Source organism: Puntigrus tetrazona, chromosome 7 (genome assembly GCF_018831695.1).
Source record: "Puntigrus tetrazona isolate hp1 chromosome 7, ASM1883169v1, whole genome shotgun sequence".
Taxonomy (NCBI): Eukaryota; Metazoa; Chordata; class Actinopteri; order Cypriniformes; family Cyprinidae; genus Puntigrus; species Puntigrus tetrazona.
This window is the reverse complement of record NC_056705.1, coordinates 15,419,361-15,442,484: the sequence shown is the minus strand read 5'-3', so window position 1 is coordinate 15,442,484 and position 23,124 is coordinate 15,419,361. Positions and strand designations below refer to the sequence as shown.

The 23,124-nt window shown below is 35.7% G+C and overlaps 1 protein-coding gene across 2 annotated transcripts; it reads right to left on the bottom strand.

Moving 5' to 3' along the window:
* Window positions 1–1,512: 1,512 nt before the first annotated feature.
* Window positions 1,513–22,872, bottom strand: tp53i11a (tumor protein p53 inducible protein 11a). Of its 2 annotated transcripts, none has more exons than XM_043243402.1 (8): window positions 22,654–22,872; window positions 20,386–20,496; window positions 11,099–11,267; window positions 6,697–6,755; window positions 6,418–6,466; window positions 5,767–5,857; window positions 4,140–4,241; window positions 1,513–2,479 (listed from the first exon to the last, which is right to left on the bottom strand). In XM_043243402.1, the coding sequence occupies exons 3-8, from the start codon at window positions 11,222–11,224 to the stop codon at window positions 2,346–2,348; spliced, it is 561 nt and encodes a 186-aa protein (XP_043099337.1). In that variant the 5' UTR covers window positions 11,225–11,267; window positions 20,386–20,496; window positions 22,654–22,872; the 3' UTR covers window positions 1,513–2,345. The 2 variants fall into 2 exon arrangements, with proteins under 2 accessions (XP_043099337.1, XP_043099336.1); XM_043243401.1 differs by lacking the exon at window positions 22,654–22,872 and adding an exon at window positions 22,558–22,649.
* Window positions 22,873–23,124: the final 252 nt, after the last annotated feature.

Here is a 23,124-nt window from a genome sequence, read left to right as displayed (position 1 = left end):
GGTGAACAGATGTATTGTTCACTGATTATACTGATCAAATCTAAGATTTATAAAAGTGCTACATTTTAGCGCTACTGAAGATCTGCATTGTTGAAATCATGCAACGATCACTAAAGGCATAAAGCATATAGTACATACACTTCAAAAATATCAGACTGCTGTGCATAATGGTATGTGTTGAAAGAATAATTCACACATTCTCTGTAGTTTAATGTCAACACACACACACAAAAAAAAACATTGTATGAAATCAGTTGTATGAACTACTTTTATGATACCCCTTTTTTGTTCCACAGATGTTTTAAACCAAAATAAAAATAAATGTTGCCGCACTTGCACTTTTGGGAAAACTGTCCCTTTTTATACATAAAACTATTATTAACATGCAGCATGAATGTCATGAAAACTTGGAGAACGGGACATGGAAAAAAAAAAATCACCTGAATCCTTTTTCAGCTGACTTGTTCTCACAACCTTTTTAATCCGTCATAAAGGGGAGTTTTTTTAATCACATTATTTACTTCATTAGGTATGTGGAGCGTTAGAAATTTACATCTGACTGGAAGGGGTAAAATGTACATCTAGCGGGGGTAGAATTTCTTAGTTTGAAGCGACACAAAGCTGTACTTGACAGTAATACATTTACAACTACAAAGTTAATAAGGTACTTTCTTAAATACACACGTTAAATACCATTTAATACTACGTCCATTATTTTTTACCATATGACAAACTGTACTGTTGGGAACCCGAAATTCAAAAGGCATGTATTTGCAAAGTCTTCACTTTGCAATGTTTCTCACTTTTGGAATTTTAACTGCGATTTACCTGAACTACAGAGGTAATAATATGAATGAAATAAATCTATTAGACATGTTGGCAACTACACGTAAATGCAACAACTATATTTCTGTAATGTCGGATTAAAATGTTTTATTAATTTTGTATGCATGCTATTACTTGTTTTACCCTTTTTGCCCTGTATTATTTGTTGTACGGTGTGTCATGCTATGCCTACTGTGCCTGATGAATAAAACAAGTACCATTATAAAACGACACGCCACACAGAGGAAGTTCATTATACTCTTACTTATTATAACATGAATCGTGGGCATCTTCACAAACTAATTTGACGCATTTGGGATTCTCTGAGATTTAGAAATGTGCCGTAAATCTACCCTCCATACCAGGGGCCTAGCAGACATTTTAATAGTTGGACATGAGCAGCACAACGCAACAAGAACCCAATAATCAGCTATGTCTCCTTTAGCCAACGCTTTCATCCAAAGCAGCAAGTAAGAGAGTGTATGTGAACCTGGACAACAAAACCAATCATAAGGGTCGATTTTTAAATTGCTATACATCATCTGAATGCTGAATAAATAAGTTTGTTAGGACAGGACAATATTTGGTTGAGAGAGACAACTATTTAAAAATCTGGAATTTGAGGGTGCAGATTAAATATTTTCAGTAGTAAATGTACGAAATATCTTCATGGAACATGATCTTTACTTAATATCCTAATGATGGTTGGCATAAAACAAAAAAAACTATCGTTTTGACCCATACAATGTATTTTTGGCTATTGCTACAATACCTGTGCTTTTGTGGTCCAGGGTCACATTTAACACACACTGGATCCGTTGTTACACGATGAGGTATATGATGAGGTTCTACTGTCTTTCATCGCTCGCATGTACTTGTTAAGACGTTACAGTAGGTTATCATAACATGGCAATTTGATCGAGTGATTCGTGTCATCACAACATACTTGCAGTGTGTGTTTGAAATAAGGATGTAATCGTCCTCTGCTTATTTTCTGGGGTGCGTTTTTTTCTCCAGACCGCCACAGAGAAAAAAGTAAATAAAAGAAAGAAAAGCACGACAGGAGATTTGAAACTTATAGCAGACGCGCTGAAGAGATGAAATCTAAGGGGAAAAAAAAAATCTGAAAACCTGGACAGAAATATTGGCGATGAGTCGAAGTATTTGCCTGAGACAGAATCACCTGCTTCAACAAGTGTCCCCCCATCCCCTGTGGTTCTCCACCCCTGCTCCATACAATAAATTCCCAGAAAATGCTTTTGCTAAAAAAGTGAGCTGTCAAATAATTATGTCCACTGTAGTGAATTAATGTAACAAAAACAAAAATCTTAGATCTGTGGCCCTCTGTACCTAATGAGAGTAAATACCCAATTATAGTACTTACATAAAATGGAAATTGCCAACAAACAGAGTGTGATTTTCAGTCAAGTGTAAATTCATTTGGTCCAGGCAGTGGTTGCTACTGTATTCGAAGCATTCTGTGCTGCCGATCTACTCATCTAACAAACAGCTGGTCTCCCTCAGATCTTTTTGGAGCGCCGGCCGAGGTGGTGATAGTAACTCATGGTGACGAAGAGGAACAAGGTTTCACTAAGAAGAAGAACGATTGCCCCATTGGACAGCATGCCCATCTCCAAAAGGGTGATAGATGTCACTGGGAGAAAAAATAAATAAATTGTAAATCTAATTTAATAACTAATTCTGTAAAATCAAACAAAGTAGTAGCCTGAAGCATATAAAGACATTTAGCAGAAGACCGAAGAGTGGCGTGCAGAATAGCTAAAACTACACAAATCTACTTGACTCACAAATGTGTAAAATCAAAGGCAACAACATACTGCCCTCTTTTGGAAACACTTGTTGTAGCAACAAACAATGCTGTGAGGGAAAGGCCAGATTGAATTTATAAATACAATTATCACAAAAGAATAAAAGAAATACGTAAAATTTTATTAAAACAAAAAATAATAATATTACATTATGTTACCAACAACTAAGTAAATAGGCAATAAAATATAATCTAAATGTGAAGTACCAACAGATGCAAGTACCATATAGTTCAGAAAAATAAATTAAAACTATATAAAACTAATATATATAAAACTAAAATATATTTTAAAACTAGGCTATTTAAAACTTTTATTATGTGACAGTCATACATACAGTATGTGTAAACTCCTATTTTTCTTAGGAGTTTATAGTTTTAGTAACCATAAGAGGGCAGTACAGCCTTAAGAACAATAAGGATGGCTTAACGAAGGTAAGAGCAAGAGAGTTTCAGGACAGAAGCTTTTATTGACATTTCATAGTCTTGCATTCCAAAAACATTTCATTATAATGCTTTGCACTGTTTTCCAGCAAGAGGTTATGAACTTGTAATTATTATGAAGTAATCATAAAACATAATATTTGAACCAAAAAAAACAAAAACACAGAATGTGGAAAAAACCCTGACAAAAAAATAAATGTTAAAAATGAATTCTAAATAAACAGTTAAAAAACGTACCGTTCAGCCCTGCTAATTTTCTGAAGTGGATTAAATTTTTTTCATATAGGATCACTGCCACCTTATTTGAAAGGAGGCTCGTTTTCCAGCTTCCCTAGAGTTGAAAGTTTTACTGTTTTCAGATCATTCAGCTGTTCTTTGAAGCACATGTAGCTGTAGCTTAGCATAGATGATGTAGTCTGATTAGTCGCATCACGCTCAAAAAAGGCCAAAGAGGTCTGTAGTTACACCGTGTACTAAGACTGATGTAAAAGTTGAGATTTTTTTAGGCTGATACGAATAGGAACTATTCTCTCAATCCGGCGTAATTATCACCATGAGTGCATGCACAAGAATATTTTACGCAGCACATGAAAACAGTCCACACCTGTGTAATATCACTGCGCCTGCTGCAGCCATAGTACAGCAGCAAAATTCCTTAATTATTACGCCAGAATGAGAGTATAGTTCCTTGCCCTAGGCCATCAGCCTAGAAAATCACAACCTTTTATTTTCCCATCAGTCTTAATATATGATGTAAGAAAAATAGGAAAAAAACTGAAATTGACTGAATCATATATGCTAAGCTACAGCTAAAAGTGCTAACACCAGACCTGGAGATCGGCTGAATAGATTTGAAAACTGCAAAAGTCAACTGTTTGAGTTGGAAAATAAGTAGGGGTTATTTTGGTTGTTTTTCTAAAGTGGCCTGTTTCTTTAAGTCCCTTAATTATGGGTGGAATAGAGATTAAATGTCAGTTTCCATTCTCACGTCCCTCAGCACTGTCTGCCCACTGTTCTCAGGAAGATAAAAAAAAACCTCTCTCACCTAGAAATTGTACCCCAAAGTAACACGCTTCCGTAAGAAGCGTCCATTGAATGATGACCTTTTCTGCTGTGTACAAGCCATTCCACAGAATTAATGAGATACCTGTTGAGAAGAGCAAAACAGTCAATTTTTAAAATCATTCTGTCAGGTAGAGAGATAATGGGGGGTTGGGGGGGCTATCTATTAAATGTAATTCAAAATTGCATCAAAAACACCCAAACACTTAGGCACGGGATTTAAAAAGCTTGAAATCTGGCCCAAGATCAGAGGATCGATGCTGCTGTGGGTTCTGATTCTGTTCGGGGGGAAAAAAGCGCAGATAGTCCTTCTGATCTCCTCCCACACTGCGGATACAGATAACACAGAGAGTAGCCTTTTCTTCAACCCTGCCAAGTGCCATCTGCCAGCATATATTTTTCCAGTCTTGCTTGAGTAATTCCCACCATCGAACTGGCCATTGATCTGACAGAAGAACACTCACACCTTGCATCACCACAGGGGTATGAACCGTTTGTGAGCTAAACCAGGTGTCACGCTGTATAAAGACCACTGGAGCTCAGTAAGGGGTCTAGACCGCAAAATACAGCCCTTCTGAATTTTGCATACTAATATCATGTGTACATGCAGGAAAAGCTCCAGGGCTCTGCTGCAGAATTATACTCACAAGCACAGATAATGTATGTAATCACATTAGCAAAATATTCTATAATCACCCACCAGTTAAGGCCGGAATCTAAACAAATTGGGGAGGGAAAACTCCTTTTTGCTGAATTAGAGGCTGCGTTACGCTATTATGGAGAAATGACAAATAGGCTGCTGTTTATAATGAAATAAAGGCATAGTGAGGGAACGGATTTTATTTCTTTCGCACACCCATAAGCCAGCCCTGCAATCTTTTATAATACAAAACCTCCCACGGTTGAATGTAAGCTCGAGCACGGAGTGAGCCTGGCATGTGCTGTTATTGTGAAGCATCCTGGGACCAGTAGGGGGTCATTACTAGCCCTCATACAGTAGCACTGCCCAGCACTCTGAAAGCCCTGCCCTATATGTGGCTAAATGAAATTGTACGGTCTCATCCATTTTTAAAACCGAAGGTGTAAAATATTCATACCACTTGAAATCATACACTAATCTGGCAGTGAAAAGCTCATCTAGTCATGAATATTTCCTGTGAGTGGGAGACAGACCTGCACAAATGTGTTTACATTATGCATTTGCTATGCATAAATTGAGATGAAGCGAAAAATGCGAAAGTGTATGAACGTGCACATACAGTATATGCAATATGGCCGAAGGTCACCATGTTTTACAAAGTGTGCTAAACCAGGCCAGTACATATGCATGCATTTTATTTGAACAATTATCTTCAATTTTTTGGCTGTCCTATTTTATTTTATTTTTAATATATATATATATATATATATATATATATATATATATATATATATATATATATATATATATATATATATATAATATGTTTTTAACAAATACTAAAATGTACTATATGCAAAGGGTTGCATAATTTATGTAGTATAAGTCATTATCAGACCACTTGTCATTATCATTCTATAAACTGTTAAAGGCTCTTCCTCCAAACCTTATCGCATAAAGCTGAACATACATAGAAGGGCTCCTCCGTAGAGTCTGATGGAGATCTTCGAGGTAGTGATCTCAAATATTATCTCGTAGAGCTGGCTGGGAAAAGCCAAGGCCTACAAAAAGAGAAGGTCATCACATAACGAATGTAATGTAACCCTAGGGAGATGTGGCAAAAAACCCTCTAAGATGACAGAAAAATAAGAAATGTAAAATGTTTTGGAAGGTTCTTATGCTCAACAGGGCTGCATTTATTTGATAAAAAAAATACAATAAATTACAAAAAAAAAAAGTATTTTAATCTATAGCAGCCATTACTCCAGTCTTCAGTGTCACATGATCCTTCAGAAATCATTTTATTAAAGTAAAATTTCTGCTAAAGTAAAATTTATCAAATATTATTATCAGTGTTGAAACAGTGCTGCTTTATTTTTGTAGGATTCTTTAAAGAATAGACAGTAATTATTTACTTTTCTGTAACATTATAATAGGCTTTACTTGTCACTTGTTAATAAAATTAATGCATTCTTGCTAAATAAAACTATTCTTTTTTTTCCTTTTTTTTTTTAATGACCCCCAGGCTTTTAAACAGTAGTGTTAATAATTAAACAAAACACAATGAGCATTATTTAATTTTGTAGCATGAACTGTTACACGTTTTGTGTGAACTGCTCACCATTAAGGACGTGGATGTGAACAACACAGCAGAGACGAGGAGCCAGAGCCTGCAGTGAGACAAGAAAAGACACAACACATCAAACCAGCTGGCCTCTAATAAGACACAAATGAGCCACAATCAAAACCCTCAGCGATTGGCAAAAAAAAATAAATAAATAAACTGCACAGAACACTGGAGCAATTAAATTAGTAGGGTGACTGATGTCACAAGCAAAGACGGAGAAAAGCCAAGTCGATGCTCTGACATTAAAAAGAATTATCGTTTCTAAAGTCTTACCGCAGACCAACAGGCTCACGTACAGCAAACTTCATCTCATTACCCAACATCTGACTGATCTGCAAAACGAGAGAAATGTCAATATTAGCATGTAACACTATAAGAAACATGTGAGCCACGGTAATGACTTTGATAAACATTATAATATTTCTATAAACAGACCAAGGCAGCAGGAAAAAAAAAAATACAGGCCCTTGGTAGAAAAATGTCAGGTTTTAAGAAAACAGGCTTGACTCACAAAGGTAGGATTATCAGATTTGTTGATAGCAAGCCTGCCAAAACTGAATGGACCGTGCAGAAAGACACAGTTTTATTTTGTGAAATTGGAAACTTTGGTGTAGAATCTGAAGGGACTGATAGGAAAGTTTTAGCTCTGCTTTGATTTAATAGGTCTATTTTGACAGCAGGCTGGGTGGTTTCACAATGATGGCTTTGTGTTCGTAATCCAGCCTGTGGGCCACAGGGGAGTACAGCTCCTTCACACAGGATCAGACAGACACAGATAAGAGTGGTGAGGGTGGTACAATATAATGCTTTCTGTGGGTAGCCTAACTCTCGTAATTCCACAGGTGACATGAAATATAGTGCATTAAAAGTGCACACGAGTAAGTCATTTGCATCTAATGTAATCACAAAAACATAATGAAAGCTTTAAAATAGCATTTAAAAGAAGGAACTCAGCAAATAATTTGATGAAAAAAACAAAACAAAACAAAAAACAGTGAATTAAGTAATACTGGGAAATATTGTATATTTAATTAAAAATAAAAACCCTGTTTTTACTTTGAAGACTATTTAGTGCTCAACCATTTCTTATTTATAAAAAAAGTTTTCAATAATGATAATAGAAACCATGATTTGTCAGATTTTTTTTTAGGATTCTTTAAAACTTCAAAAGTACATTTATTTGAAAAACAAACCTTTTATAACATCCTAAATGTCTTTACTATCAATTATTTGCATCCTTTTACTTACAAAAAAAAATTGACCTCAAACCTTTGAAAGGTAGTGTATGTTTTGTGTGTAAACACAAACAGGTTGGCCGAGATAAGAAGGTCATTAAACCTTTCTTTAAACCCAACCTTAAAGGGTTAGTTCACCCACAAATGAACATTCTGTCATTAATTAGTCGTTCTAAATTAAGATATTTCTGATGAAATCCGAGCGCTTCCTGACCCTGTATGGATGGCAAAGAAACTACCACGTTCAAGGCCCAGAAACGTAGTAAAGACATTGTTAAAATAGTCCATGTGACATCAGCAGTTCAATCTTTTATTGGAACGACACAAGGGTGAATAATTATTGGCAGAACTTTTATTTTTGGGTGAACTATGCATTTAGAAACATTAACTGACCAATCGGTCATGTATACCTGAAAGCATACTAAAAAATCCTTTCATTTTATATTTAAATTCACAGTTGTTCTAGATGTTCTTGCGTAATCCCAAAGATAATTCTTCACTCTTCCCTTTGTTTGTATAAAAACATGTTAGACAATAGTAAGCAATAGTAACCATCAGACTTAAATAAGGGTCAAGTGCTTAAGGAAAACAGTAGCATACAGTAGAAACGTACATTTTACATATTTTTAAGATGCATAAATAGGCATCATCTTTACCTTGATGCACTATATTAGAAATCATCACAATGATGTTACTTCACCCTTTTTCATTTAATGTATGTGACCTCCAGGGCTAAAAAGAAAAAAAAAGAAGCCCTAATGGCTATTAAACATGCAGGCTTTCTCTTTCTTCCCCCACCCTAAAAGAGAAGGCTCTATCCATCTCCCTACTCCACCACGCTCCACTAAAAGCCTCCGCAGCACGGGTAATTTAGTGTTGATGAAAACCCGATCTGTTTCTGATGGGAGGATGGGTGCTGAAATCCTGACTAAAGGCCATTTTATAGGGAAAGCAAGAAACTGATGGAAGCAAAGGAGAAGATAATTTTGTAAAGTGATTGCTGTGGCATTCAGAACACGGCCCTGATTGGTGCTAGCAAGTGAACTTCATGTAATAGTTTCACTTTCTTTAATCCTAATACATTTTCTTTGTTGTGGTACGCCCCTTTAAGAAAAAAAAGCAGAGTTTCCATGCACCCTATAGTACAAAGTGTGTTTGTACGGGGGCGTGTGTCACAGCAACTGTTTTAGTCTCTTAGGAGAACAGAAATAGTAATGGCTTACAGTAAAACTGATGTCAGAGACGAGCTGAAATCAGCCATTTCGGTTTTAAAAATGTTTAGTTGTACAGGGTTAGCTTATTGTGATCTAGACTAATTCGACATCAATTTGGCCGATTTTGCCAAAGCAATTTGTTGAGACTTGACGAACAAATGCTGCTGTATTTACCCGGTAAACAGCAGTAGCTAGCAGTAGCGCCATTGATTATTCTCAGGAGAAAAGTGATTGCAGCGATAAAGTGTTCAGAAAGCATGTCGCGCTGAGAAACAAGAGCATGTCATGTGCTATGGAGACCATCACTCAATCGACACCTCGCTCTGGTTTCTGGGGGGGGTTAACAACACATCTCAACTGCTGGGAACAGGGAGTACTCGGTTTTCTCATAAGACCTGTAATGGCAGAAGCTACACAGTACATTCGTCTGACCGCAGTATCGCAGCAACTGGGCTGATGGCTTGTTTTAGTGACAAGCTAATGGGAAAATTAAACGGAGTGCTTCAAATACATCATGGCCCACATTATCGTGTTAATTGGCAGACAGAAAAATCAACATTGTAAAAGCTTCAGAAAACACACAAAAATTGGTACGCAAAAAGCATCTACTTTAAATGGTGAAACTCTTCAATTATGAAAGGGATAGTTCAATTTGAAACTACAATTTGAAGTTTATCAGCTTAAACCAACGCCAATAAAGGTGTAGGTGTCTTTTTTTCTTCATTAGATCCAATTTTGAGATTTGTAAGTCAAACCATTGTAGTCGGTATAGAGAGAAAACCAAATTAAACCATACCCCATTGTAATGATAAATTAATTGCCATAAGACACAAAACGAGTGGTTGGTGTGAAAAAATGTACAGTATTTATATTGTGATTTACCTCCTGCACACCACCATGTCCAAATGATCTGACCGCTGCATGACGTGTGTGTGTGCTCTGTCAGTTCAAACTGCTGACAAAAATATCAAAATAGTCCACAAGAAAACTTCATGACTTATGATGAAGTGGCTTACATTCTGAAGTTTCCATCAGCTGTTTGAACTACCATTGTGGTTGTACCTATTCACTGCAGAGAATCCATTGGTGAGCAAGTGATGAAGCGATGAATTTCTTCAAAGTCTACTCAGACCAAGAAACTTTTCCTTTATTATGAACTATTTCTTTAGGATGAACTACTTATTTACAAAATCCATTAAAATCTCATGAAGAGTTGCATTTATGCATACACCTCCAGCCATTATGGCGCTGTCTCTGTTGAAGCAGAGGGTGATGGGCAACTGCCCCTTAATGGATGTTGTCTTTGATCTTTCTCTGTGACCCTACCCAGAGTTTGATGCACAATGCAGGAGCAGAGAGGGGCGACCGTGTCTGAGTGGTGCCCATGTTTCATGTGGTCTACCTCAAAGCCCCATGAGTTTTAATAGCACCGAGCGCGAGGCGGACAGTCGTGCCAATAAGCTCTCATTGAGGGTTATTCATGGTGGTGTAACGTGACTGCAAGCTGCCTTGAGGATGAGTGTGAGGGGCCAGTTAGTGTACTACAGCCGAGCTGCGTGCCACACTGTGCCATATCTCATCTAGTCAGTCACCTCTCCCACAGCAGGTGTGTCCCTAATGCACAATAGATTTGTGATTCACGTGAAGTAAGACCACCTCCCATTAAGGAAAATAGCTCTGTTCGCAATATATTTTATCATTTAGAAACTCAATGAAATATGATTCAACAGAAATATATGAAAGATAAACAACAGCTTCTAAATGTGATGCTCATGCACAACAGAAAAATCTATAATATAATAAATCTAAATATATACATAATATCCACAGTACACAAACATATTCACACAATAACGTTTATAATCATGCTTAATCGTTGCTCAGCACTAATTTTCATACAAACATATATATATATATATATATATATATATATATATATATATATATATAATTCATAATTATATAATTATAAATTTATATATTGTAAATAACTATACAAAAACTAATAATATATAAAACATCTTTACAATATAGTTATCATTATTAAATGAGCAGATAAATAAACATGTTTGTTGAAACAACCAATTGTATGAATCATAAAATATATTTACAATATTTAAAAAAAAATTCTTGAACTATACGGTTATATTGAAAATGAACAGTCTTTCATGAACAGCTGCTATTGAAGTCAAATATGAAGACTGATGCAGGCAGGTGGGAAGTTACCTTGGACCTGTGCACCTCTCCGTCATCATCCTCCCCGCCGACACCCAGGACCTTGCGGGATTTGAGGCGACTCACAAGATCAGTCTGACTGTGTTTCTTCATGAGAGGTGGAGGTGTGGAAGCCATGGCAGTGGAGGAAAGCAAGCACTTCAATGAGCTGTTGGAGGGACTGAGGAAACGATAATACATCAGTAGGAGCACTTTCTCAGAACTGTTTGTTCCTAGTATTCCAGTAACAGAGGAAAAAGAATACATTAAAAAATATATATATATATATATACACAATATTCCAACAGCATGTCATTTTGTTTCACATCTATGACTAAGAATAATCAGAGCTATCAGTAAGGATTTTCTACAGGCAAAACAAAACAAGACAGCAATAGAAAAATATATAAACATTGCAGTGTGACCTATTGAAACAAGCCCACATCCTCCCACACAGACACACACACAAAGATCTAGAGGAAACTGTGTTGGCTGAATAGGGATATACACATTTTTTTTTAAGGACTCCCAATCACCACAGATTTCCCTTACAATGTGCTTCATTCACAAAATGACTACGTATTACTTATGCATCCTGCATGTTTGTACCATACACTACACTGTTTTTAAATGCTGGTAAAATTAACTAAAGATATTTTAGTTGGCGCCAATAGCCCTATCAGTTTTCAATGTCACATAACGATTTAGAAATGACTCTAATATTCTGATATGATGCTCAAAAACATTGCGTTTTTATATGTATATTTATTTGTTTGTGGAAACACTGATGAATTATTAAGTATTATTCTTTTCTAACATTATAACAGTCTTAAATGTCAACTTCATGGACCCTGAACAAAAATCTACTATTTTAAACATATTTTACCATGTTTAAATAAATTTCAAGATTAGCAAAGACTACACCAACACATCATTATAACTTTGCTTTTTTTATGTGGGTGTCAATTTTAAGACTGTGGATATAACCAAACATAAAAATTCAATATTCAAATAATAATAATAATAATAATACATAATGACCATAAATATTGGGTTATTTTCAGCAAAAAAAGGAGGCAGCAAAGACTTTACAGTTAATAAGCTTCAAACTGCATGAAAGAGTTTCATTTTTAGGCAAGAATAACTTCATCAGTAATCTCATCAGTAATAAATGTTGTATATATAAAGAACACACTTTTTCTGCAGCACAGAGGGGAATAGGACATGTTTCTCTGATATCTTGTGCTTACTGAACAACCCAAAGCCTGTCTAATCTAATTGATTAGGTTTGGTGTTAATGAATAGAGCTTGATTCTTGACAGCAGCTGCCCCATGTTGATCTCAACTCTTCAGCCCTTGATCTAAAGAGGACAGAAAGCACAGACTGACGCTGCACAACTTACTGGGAGACATTAGATGCTGCCTACTGCTAAAAGATTAACTGATGTTGCTGAAGGAGAACTGCGGGGTTAAAACTCTTGTTCTGTTCCATTACTCAACCCATTCCCATTAGACAGCTGAGCAAGGCACTTAATAAAAAAGAAAGAGGAAAAACTGCAGCCAATTGCCAAAATGGAGCACAAATTTCTTTAACTGAGCCATTTAACCAACAGCTGCCAGTACTAAAGAGCTCCTTTTTTGTTTTAAAATAAAGAAGCAAAATTCTCAAGTCTAAATAGAGTATTAATGCATTTCTAAATGCTATTAACATGGTCTCTAAAGAGATATAATCCCACTGACTTAATGAAAGTTAAGCAGGCTTTTGGTGTTAACCCTATGGGATTCATACTTCAACTTTAACAGCTCTAGTAAAAGTGAAAGTCTGTTAGGGTCTTTCATAAAGAATTACAACTCTGCAATGTTCCAGGACAGTATGCTACTACAAAATGATAGAACACAGTGATAAAACGTCACTAAACAACTCTCAGAAAAATATGAATTCAGTGAGATAACCTTAAATAAAGGGTTTCTATTTTAATATACTTTAAAATAGAATTTATTTCTTTGATGCAAAGCTGAATTTCCATCAGTCATTATTCCAGTCAAAAGTGTCACATGATCCTTCAGAAATCATTTTAAAAAGCTGATTTATTATTATAATTATCAATGTTGACAAATTGTGATGGCAAATGTTTTTTGGGAAACTGCAAAATGTCAGGATTCTATGATGAATACAATTTTTTTAAAGAACAGCATTTATTAAAATAATAATAATAATAATAATAATAATTTTCTAACAATATAAATCTTTGCAAATCTTTTCTTACAAAATAATAAAATTTTTAATTTAACATCCTAACTGAATAAAAGTTTTCATCTCTTAAAAAAATTATAATAAAACATATACACACATATACATATACTTACACATATACATATACTTACACATATATATATATATATATATATATATATATATATATATATATATATATATATATATATATATATATATATAAAACAGTTGTAGCTGCTAATGAAAACTGATCTCAGCACGTGTTCATTTCAGAGCAGTTATTCAGAAATTTGGTCACTACAGTCTGAGAACCCAGAGTAGAAAATATTCAAAACCCCTCAGGCTATACAATACAACACCATTATAAATGCAAACCGTAAACTGTCTGCTCCATCCCTTTTATTCACAGGCTGCCATCCATGACAGCTCATCCAATTGTTCTTCAATCTCATAACATTATCTTCACAGCAAACGTTAAGTTGCATCAGTTGCCTAGTAACACAAACGGTATGAACTTTGTGCCTTTCATATGATCAGAAATATATTCAGGGATCATGCCTCTCTAATCATTAATCAGCCATTTGAGGTTGGCCATTATTAATGATGTGCCCTCTATTCAAATGTTGAACATCTCATTTCCTCCATGCCATTGTATTTATGTTCAGGACAGTTTTATGAAGCACACAGAGGCCAACCATTTTCATTCTTGACTATCCGCAAGTTTACAATGTTTCAACAGCGTTTGCCAAAAAAAACAAAAAACTATTTAAACTAACAATTAAAAGATTATTTTACATTACCTCGACAATTCTTCAGTTTATTTTGAAAGAAGTATACAAAAGTATACAAAAATTGTGCAAGTATACAAAAGCAAATGTAGCTGTTACGTTTGATTTTGTATACTTGCCCAATATGGGCACACAAATCATTTGGGAAAAAGAAATAGATTTGCAAGATATTTGCATATAAGAGATCTGAACGAGGGAGCAGTAAACAATAAAATGTACCCACAACAAGCTATTTAATTATCTATTTTGCTGACAGCGCCAGAATAACTGAAATGATGATGAATCAGCCTGAAGGATGAAGCTGGCTGACCTGGTAATTTGGTGCAGGAAAAACAACATCCCTAAAATGAACTAAATTAAACTCAAATAACTTGAATGTTTTTACTGTACTCATAATAAATACATCCAGCATTGATAAGAGACTTATAATAGTAGTCATTCTACAAAGTATTTTAAGCCCTGAACCAACCCACTTATAAAAAATGTAGTAACTTGTGTAAGGGAGAGGTCCATAAAGTGTATGTGAAAGTTATTAAAATATCCCTGTGCATAATGTGCACTGTATACACCTTCTGCATTACTTGTGTTTTGATGCTGAAGATGATGCTACAGAAATCTTAAAAAAAGTGGTTTCACTAAGGCAGTTGCATCCACTTTCTAAAGAGTTGGCAAAGGCTTTTTACATAATTGTCATGGCAACTGTTCCTGATTAAGTGTGATTATGTCAGGGTTTGATGAGGGAAAAAAAAAAAAAAAAAACACACCAGACTGTTCAAACATTCCATGACCTGATAACCAGTGATTGAACATTCAGTGCAAGACATCAACAAACAACAACCCATCCAACTACAAGTTTATTTGCAAGCAAGTGCACCTCAGCCTCTACCCTTCAATACAATCTGCGACATCTTAACTTACTACCATTATCAAAAAGGCTTCTCCCGCTTCCATTACTAGCCTCTCTGGTATACTTAAGATCCCATCTGCACTATAACCTGCCGACACATACATTACTCCTGCACAGCACACCAACACTGCACTCAGCATAGTCTAGCTAAATATAAATTCATGTTCAGTCGATTTTGTTTTACTATTTGAATTCAATTACATCTAAATTCTAAGTCGGAAAATGATTCATTCTACTGCTCCTTTAAGGGTAAATATTCATTAAATGATATAAAAATAACATAAATGTTAAAATTAAAGGGTTAGTTCACCCAAAAATTAAAACTCTGTCATGTGGCTGAGTAATTAATGACAATTTTTTGGGTGAACTAACCCTTTAAATTTTAACATTTATGTTAATTTTATATTATTTCATGAATATTTATGGTTTAAAAAAAAAAACTAAAAGGAAGAGTAAAAAAATGTGTTAAGAGACATAATACATCATATATAAAGTACTAAAAATCAAAAAGATTACATTATTTAAAATTATAAATGAGAAGTAAAGCACCAGAGGTGTTTTTACACTGTACATTAATTAACCTCAGCTGTGTACAATAACTAATTTCTCAATAACTAACTTCATTAAAAATAGTTTGTGCATGCATGCACCAAGAAATGACAAAACATAGCTTTTTGGCCTGTTGCTCTGTAACCTTTTGTGACAGAGCGCTCTTGACTCTAAACAAACAGTTTGGCTGTAATCTAGTCATTAACTGCTTCCTGCTGCTTAAGAAAACATTGCATCAACGCGAGGTAAAAGAGGTTTGCGAATGTAGCAGGCTTTGAATGTGGAGAACCCTTTACAACGCAGACATTTCAACGTCTCAACAGCAGAGATGAACTTCCCGATCTCATGTCTACACATCAGTCAAGCTTTCGCCATGACAACACACTCTCATTCTCGGCAGATAAGAAAGGTCAGTGCAGATCTGCGTGGGATTTACAGTCATGCATATTACATGAATTGGGATCTGACAGATTAAACAGTTCACCTCAAGTACAAATTTGGAGTGCAAAGGTTCCATAAAACAAGGCATCCATTGCTCGTGGAAACAAAACAACGAGATGGAGATGATGCCGTGTTGAATATCTAATCCCTGGGCTTCACTGTGCTATATTAAGTAGGTTCCATTTTAGTTGTTAGGGAAAGACGTTTTTTTTTCTCCATCACTACAATGCTAAGAGTCATTAGCTGCAAGCAGAACCAACACCTTTTGAGAGAATCTGAGAGCCCCTCCAAATCTGATGCCTTACGCTGTCAGGCCTGTCATATCGATCTGAAGAGCTCTGCATGACGCTTTCTGCTGGATTTCTCTGGAAGAGGCTGCATGAAGTCTACAAGACATACCTCCAGTATGATGTTTATAGTTGTTAGCGGTCGCTCAAATGGCCTGTTTTAAGATGACAGCGTTTTCATTATTCTGAATTACTGGAGCACAAACAGTCCCTGCAATAAGTGCTCAAAATTAAGTTGACACTGCCATTTTTTTTTTTAATCGCCTGATGTTTATTAAATCATCCAGTGCTACCTTTCTGTAATTTCATACACAAAAATACCACATCATAATTGAGCTTTCTGGCAGCTGGCATGTGAAGGAAAGCTCTGCCTGCTGTGTGTAATTCCAGGAGCTGCTCTCAGTCACCTCAGTGGAAATAATGTGAACAAGCGGCGCAGTCCCGGTGAAGTGAAACGGAGCTGGCATAATGCTCATATTCCGACCTATGAGGTGATTCATCAGCAGGAATAGACAGCCTCTAAACAATAAACACTTCAATTTTTCCAGCAGAAGAATAAAACAGAGGGCGACAGGAAGACACATTGTTGTACAAAATTCATTCAGTTGTCATAAGATTTTACTTCATACTACTACACTAGAAAAATTATAAAACTATTAAAAGTTTCTACACTGCACAAGTAAATTATTAACTGAAATATTATACAAATATTATTTATAAAAAAAAATTATTTTGTACAAATATTTTTTAAATAAAAAAATATTAATTTTTATTTGCAACAGTTAGGCTAAGAACAATAAAAACACATTCATCCTAGCTGAAGATAATTACTGAAACTTAAAATGAAAAAGATATGAAATCATCCAATGTAAATTATTAACAAAACCTGTAATAGCACGTCAATGACAATGACACACATGCACAGATTTAGGTCAACTTAAAAAAACGAATTAAGTTAAAATCTTTATCTGCACCCTAAGTGGGCAGCAGAAAGTAGCACGACGATATTACATCTCCTCAATAAAGTTGCCTCCAAAACAAAAAAGCGGAAGATATTACTGTGGGCCATGCTAACCAAATTCATAAAATGACAATATATATTATATGAGATTAATGACCCATGCAATTAAAATATAAGAACACTGAATTACATCTCATGATATCTGTAAAACCGCTGAACTTTCAGCGAAAACAGAATTTTCAGTTATCACAGCAATAACTTGATTCACTCGCAGCGAATTTGTCTCCCACACTCTTGTTCCTCGACGTCTCAGAGCAATAATAAACTAAGCTGTTTGCTTACACCAGCTGGATAACTTCAGCCATCTCTGAACATGAACACCAAGTTAACAAAAGAAACTGTTCACCCATTAAATTACAAGCCTGCCTCTCAATCAAATTTTGACAGCATCAAATCAGTATCAAATTATAGCCTACTTAACAATTATTCCGTGGTGACTAGAAAGCAGATCATTCTTCTGCCTTCAACGTGTCCGAGTTAACATTTTCAGTGACAAAAATTGGTAAGTGTACATTCCTTGCAAAATTTTGCACGCAGCCGTCAAGCTTATAAAAGTTATGCATTTATAATCTTTAACTGATTCTGGGTAAACAGTTCAGCCCGATTCCCTTTTCTCTCTACAAGTGTGTTTATTGTTATAAAATTCAGTCAAATGCAGAACAACATCTGCAGTCGTTCCTAACTGACTGACATTCTTGCGGGGGAAAGACGTAACATTTCAATGCACAAAAATGCTGAGCACTTAAGTCAAATCTGCAAAACGTGCACAGTCTACGGTCACAAAAATAAATTAGTACGGCTAAATATTTAAATGCTCTTGTCAAAGAGGCTCCTGACAAAGACCCCCAAAGCTAATTAGGTTGGAGGACGAAAAGCCCTTTTTGCTGCTGTGCAGTCATCTGTGTTGGACAGTTAAAGGGTTGAGGATGTTCTTTCCATGGACATGTGTGGGGAAAAATCAATTTGGTTTATATTTAAAGGCGACGACTAGGGGTGTAACGATTCGTGTATCGTGTAATTCATGGTCATTTTCCAAATCATAGTGATCATCCCTATCCCCTTGTTAGTGGAGGCTTGAGTGACTAGAGCACGTGCGTGTCGTTATTTAGTGGTTTGAAAGGCACTTGTCAAAGGGAGCGATGTCATTTCCTCGTTATCTTCAGCTGGGATGTTCCTGTGATAACAGAAGCAGTACGACGTGCATCAGCAGATGTCTCAGTTTCAAAATGCTTTTAAAATACGCTAATACATTTTTTTTTTTAAAAGTTAAATAAAATATAATTGTATTCAATGTATCCATCCCTTGACGAATCTTCTGACACGCACCATTTCATGGGAACATCCCAGCTGGAGATAATGAAGAAATTGTGTCGCTCAATTTGACGAGTACAATCCAAACCACTAAATAACTCACTCCAAAGTCCCCACTAACAAGGGACCACTCTGATCATTTGGAAAACGACAATGAATCATAAGATACATGACGCGCCAATTGTTACACCCCTGGCTACAGCCATTATGTGCTTAGCTTTACAAAAGAACTTTTGCATCTCATTTTGCACGGTTAAGCGTAATGAAGGGGAATAGGAAACTTAGATCCTTGGAGCACAAGGAGGGTCAACAGGCTATTTATAGAAAGATGAATACTTTGATGCGAAGCGTAATTTAGTCAATCAAATAATTGCCCTTCCTAATATGTGACAAGCGATCAGCCGATATTGTGAGAAGTACATGCTCTTTGAATAAAAACAGCATCTGCCACATCAAAGTCAAAATGATCTGCAAAACAGGAAGCTAACCTCCAAAACCTCTAAAATTCTTCTGTCAAGACTGAAAAATCCTTTGATAAACAGCGTAAACGTTGGCCAAATAATTGAAACCATTAGAAACTAAGCATCACATAAAACCATCATTTATCATTAACCTTTATCGACCGGCCATCTGTGCCCCTGTTACTTTATAATATTTGCCATAACCAAATTTAAACAGATGCTTAAACCTTCTTAATTACACAAGATGGTTATTATTTGGACAGGCTTTGATGCTTTTCTCTTTTTATTTATACTTATGTTCTGTGTCTTCTTGCCAAATGATCTTGTAAAGGTCATGTAGTGTCATGTGATGATGACGTCAAATGTAAGGCCTGAACAAAATGGAGGCAAATTTATAGACTGAAACAGATGAGGGCTTTTATGTGGAAATATGGGAGTGTTAGTCTGACAGATGCAGCTAAATGCCATGGGTAGGATGGGTGGGGTGTTTGGTGGTGAAGATGATAACACTACAATCACTGGCTTTAATCTATTTCTAGCAGTAACAGTAAAACAAAGAGACACTTGTTATTTGCAAGTCTGGATGCATATTGTTTAAAACATATATATTTTCACCAGCACCATATTTGACATAGTTCATAGAAAATGTGCCCGCTCTACTGTAAAAATAATTTCACTCCTAACCTAACCTCCTAACCAACAAATTTACCAGTGAAGGGGAACATCGTTTCCGTCTGGCAAAGGGTTACTGATGATCCGGTCATTTGACTAAGCACAGAGCCATTACCTCAATCAGAGCTGTTAATGTTTCACTTCATGAAGCACAGCATGCATCTTCCTCACTGATTTAGTCCACGGCCTCACAAAATCGCTTTTCTACAGCAAAAGGACACGACGTCTAAAGAGGCTTTAGGAAGCTTTTCATTCATTATAAGTGTCCTTACTGTACTGACACATGTGACCATGAAAAACCATGGCTGCAGGCAATTTATTGCTTTAATGAATTTAGGAATTTACTTCAACGCACTTAATTATAATGAAATGAATTCAATAAAATAATTAATCCAGCCCCTGACCTGTGTGGTCATTCAATAAAAAAAAGGTTTTTTCATCAAAACAATTCAAGCTTGAAGAACCACCTTCATATTTTGCTTGTTTCACAAGCCGTGTTTTCCTTAGATTTTGAACAATATCAATGGAAAAAAACAACTGAGATGCTGTGGAAAAAATACACTGATTATAAACATACTATAATTTTACAAACATTACACATATTAAAAAAAGTACAAAATACTTACTTCTAGTCAATTAAGATGGCTGCAAAATTTTAAATCCCACTCTCTGAACATATGGCCCAGCGTCTTCCAGGAAAATCTCAGACACACATTCCACCACGCACCTACAGAGAGCTGAGAAACAGAGAAAATGATTAATTAATGTGAAGCAGGTTAAAGAAGGCAGACAGAGCACAGGGGACTGACCCAAATAAGAGTGTTTCCTGTAATGTGAGTCCATATGGTGTGTCACATTATTTGCCCATTTCATTTAGAAGCTACAGAGTATCTGTTAAAGGCATTAAAAAGTAAATAGCTATTTCTATACCATTTACATAACAGCCTTCGGGTTCTTGGGTATGACTTCATCAATCACTGTTTGTTTTATCAGAAGCATAAAGTTTATCAATATGTCATCTATATAGAGTAAAATTTGTTCTCTCCATGACTTTGCGTCCTTAACATGAAAAATATGAAAAACTGCCGATGCAGAAATGCATCAGATGGCACTGTGGTGCAAAATGCATTATATATAAATTAACACATTTAATAAATATCCTTTACGAATGAGAAAAGCAGTGTTTTTTATTTCAAATTCAAAATCCTAACTGCAATACTGTTAGTTAAACAACAATTAGACACGTTATTTGCTCAGCTTGTGCCCTGCCCAATGGAAAAAACTAGGAAAAAAAATTATATATGTCATTATATTATTATACAATGCAGCGTGGGTGTTTCTAAACACTTTTGTTCTTGAATAGAGTAACAACTAAACACATTTACAAACAAAGACATGTCTAAATGAGAGTTTCATTAGGTTGAATTGTATCAGTGTAGAAGGAATTTGGATCAAATAAGGTCCAAATAAACATAACTACAAATTATTTCAAACCCCTTTAAATGCATTTAAAGTGTGATCTTGTGACCAGTTGTTATGCTTACCCCTTTGAAACCCTGTCCCTGACGCCACTGATGCATTAAGTGCTTTAGATATGATTCTGTGTTTCTGAAACTGGTTTCTGTGTTACTATATAAGAAGGTGTAGCATACAAAACTGGATTTTGATTTTTGTCCACTGCAAAATGAAAACATCTACAACAGCCAATTATTTGGCTTTTTAAAATAATGGTAACATCACATTTAGTCATTTAGCAGTTATTGTTTTTTTTCCCCCTAAGCAAATGAGGACAATAGAAACAATTAAAATCAAAAGAGCAGTAATATGTAAGTGCTAGGACAAGTCTAAGTTAGTTTAATCAAGTACTTGAAGACTTATTAGAGGCATTTTTTCCAAGAAAACAAGCATAAAAATTTAATTTGAGTGCAACTGTTAGTATTAGAATAGAGAGTGCTTAAGGGTCAAATAAAGAAATGTGTTTTAGGTGGTTCTTGAAAATGCTATGGACTCACAGTTGGATTAATAAGTATAGGCCTACAAACTGTCCATCCCAAGTAGTTTATGTTAAAAAACTGATCGTATAGCATGCCCATAATACAAATCAGAAAGTATTTCTGTCTACATAACAAAGAGACTATGTCAAAAAGCTTTCATTTTGCCACAGAAAAACATACTCTAGTACAGTAAAACCACTAAAACGTTATAATATCGTAAACATCAAGAATTTTAAAACATTTACATAGATCAGGGAAAATGCACTAGTTTAATAACGAATTGAAATAAAATACAGACAGCCTGCGCCTAAAACGTCTCAACGTGTCCTACTCAACAGACCATAAACTGTTTCAAACCATTTCCATTGATTCTTCTTACCCATTTAGTCTCCGTGTGTTTTATTACAAAAGTCAAATGTTCGTCAAAAAGAACTGTCCAAAGCCAGTCTGTACGTGTATAAAGACAGAGGGCAGAGAAGACGTCGAGTTTGAAATACAGTTGATTTATTCGCTAACTTTTCAATGCCAGCCAGTCGTTCTCTTTAGTCCAAAGCTAAAACAGAACAATACTGCAAATGGCATGCGTTTCGTTACATTAGAAGTTGTTTCCAGGGTTTTCCGAATCGGACCAAGCAGAGAGAAGGTGACTAACTGTGAACACTCCCTTCCGTCAAAAAAAAGAAAATTGTCCTGGTAACACTTTTGCTCTCTTTGAACAAAACGAAGTGCAATAATGTCTGACTTTAAACGTAGAACTGCGGCTAGCATAAGAGCAAAGAAAGAGAAATCGTTGTTCGTTTTTACCTTTTCTCGTAGACAGGCTGTTGTTTGCCACCTTGATGTAGTGCGCGTGCTACAGTTGTGACAATCGCAAAACCAACACAAGCCGCGCGCACTTACCGTAAGGAATGGAAGAGAATTCGCGCGCTGCGCTGGAAAGCTACCGTAAGAAATGTAGCTGACTAAACAGCCGCTCTTCGTCCTCGCTGTAAAATTGCAGGTTCGTGTCTCGGGTTTTTCGTCCTCACGCGAAGCCGAAGGTGCCATATGGACGGTTTTCGCCGATATAGCAGTCAATACGTGTCAGAGTGTGCCTTTGAGATTGATGAGGCCATGTTCATGTGAAAAAAAAAATAAAAAATAGCCTATGTTGTTTCTGTGTGATATTCATAGTCAGACACGTTAGGCACTGCACTGCACACTTTTTTTCAAAAGGGTATCGTGAGCAAAAAGTAGGGCAGAGATATTAAGGCTTGCAGCAATTATACATGCTGTAGTTTGAATAGAAAACATACAGTGTCTGTGGTAATATTTCTTCTATGAAAAATAACAGATGTTAAAATGCTGTATAGAAGCGTATATCCTTGCTGG

Bases quoted from the DNA above. Each gene is read 5' to 3' on its own strand.
- tp53i11a (XM_043243402.1), bottom strand. From the start codon at position 11,224: ATGGCTTCCACACCTCCACCTCTCATGAAGAAACACAGTCAGACTGAT. The intron at 6,756-11,098 runs GTAACTTCCCAC...CTCGTTTTGCAG, and splicing joins GAGAGGTGCACAGGTCCAAG to ATCAGTCAGATGTTGGGTAA. The intron at 4,242-5,766 runs GTATGTTCAGCT...TCTTCTCAACAG, and splicing joins CTACGGAGGAGCCCTTCTAT to GTATCTCATTAATTCTGTGG.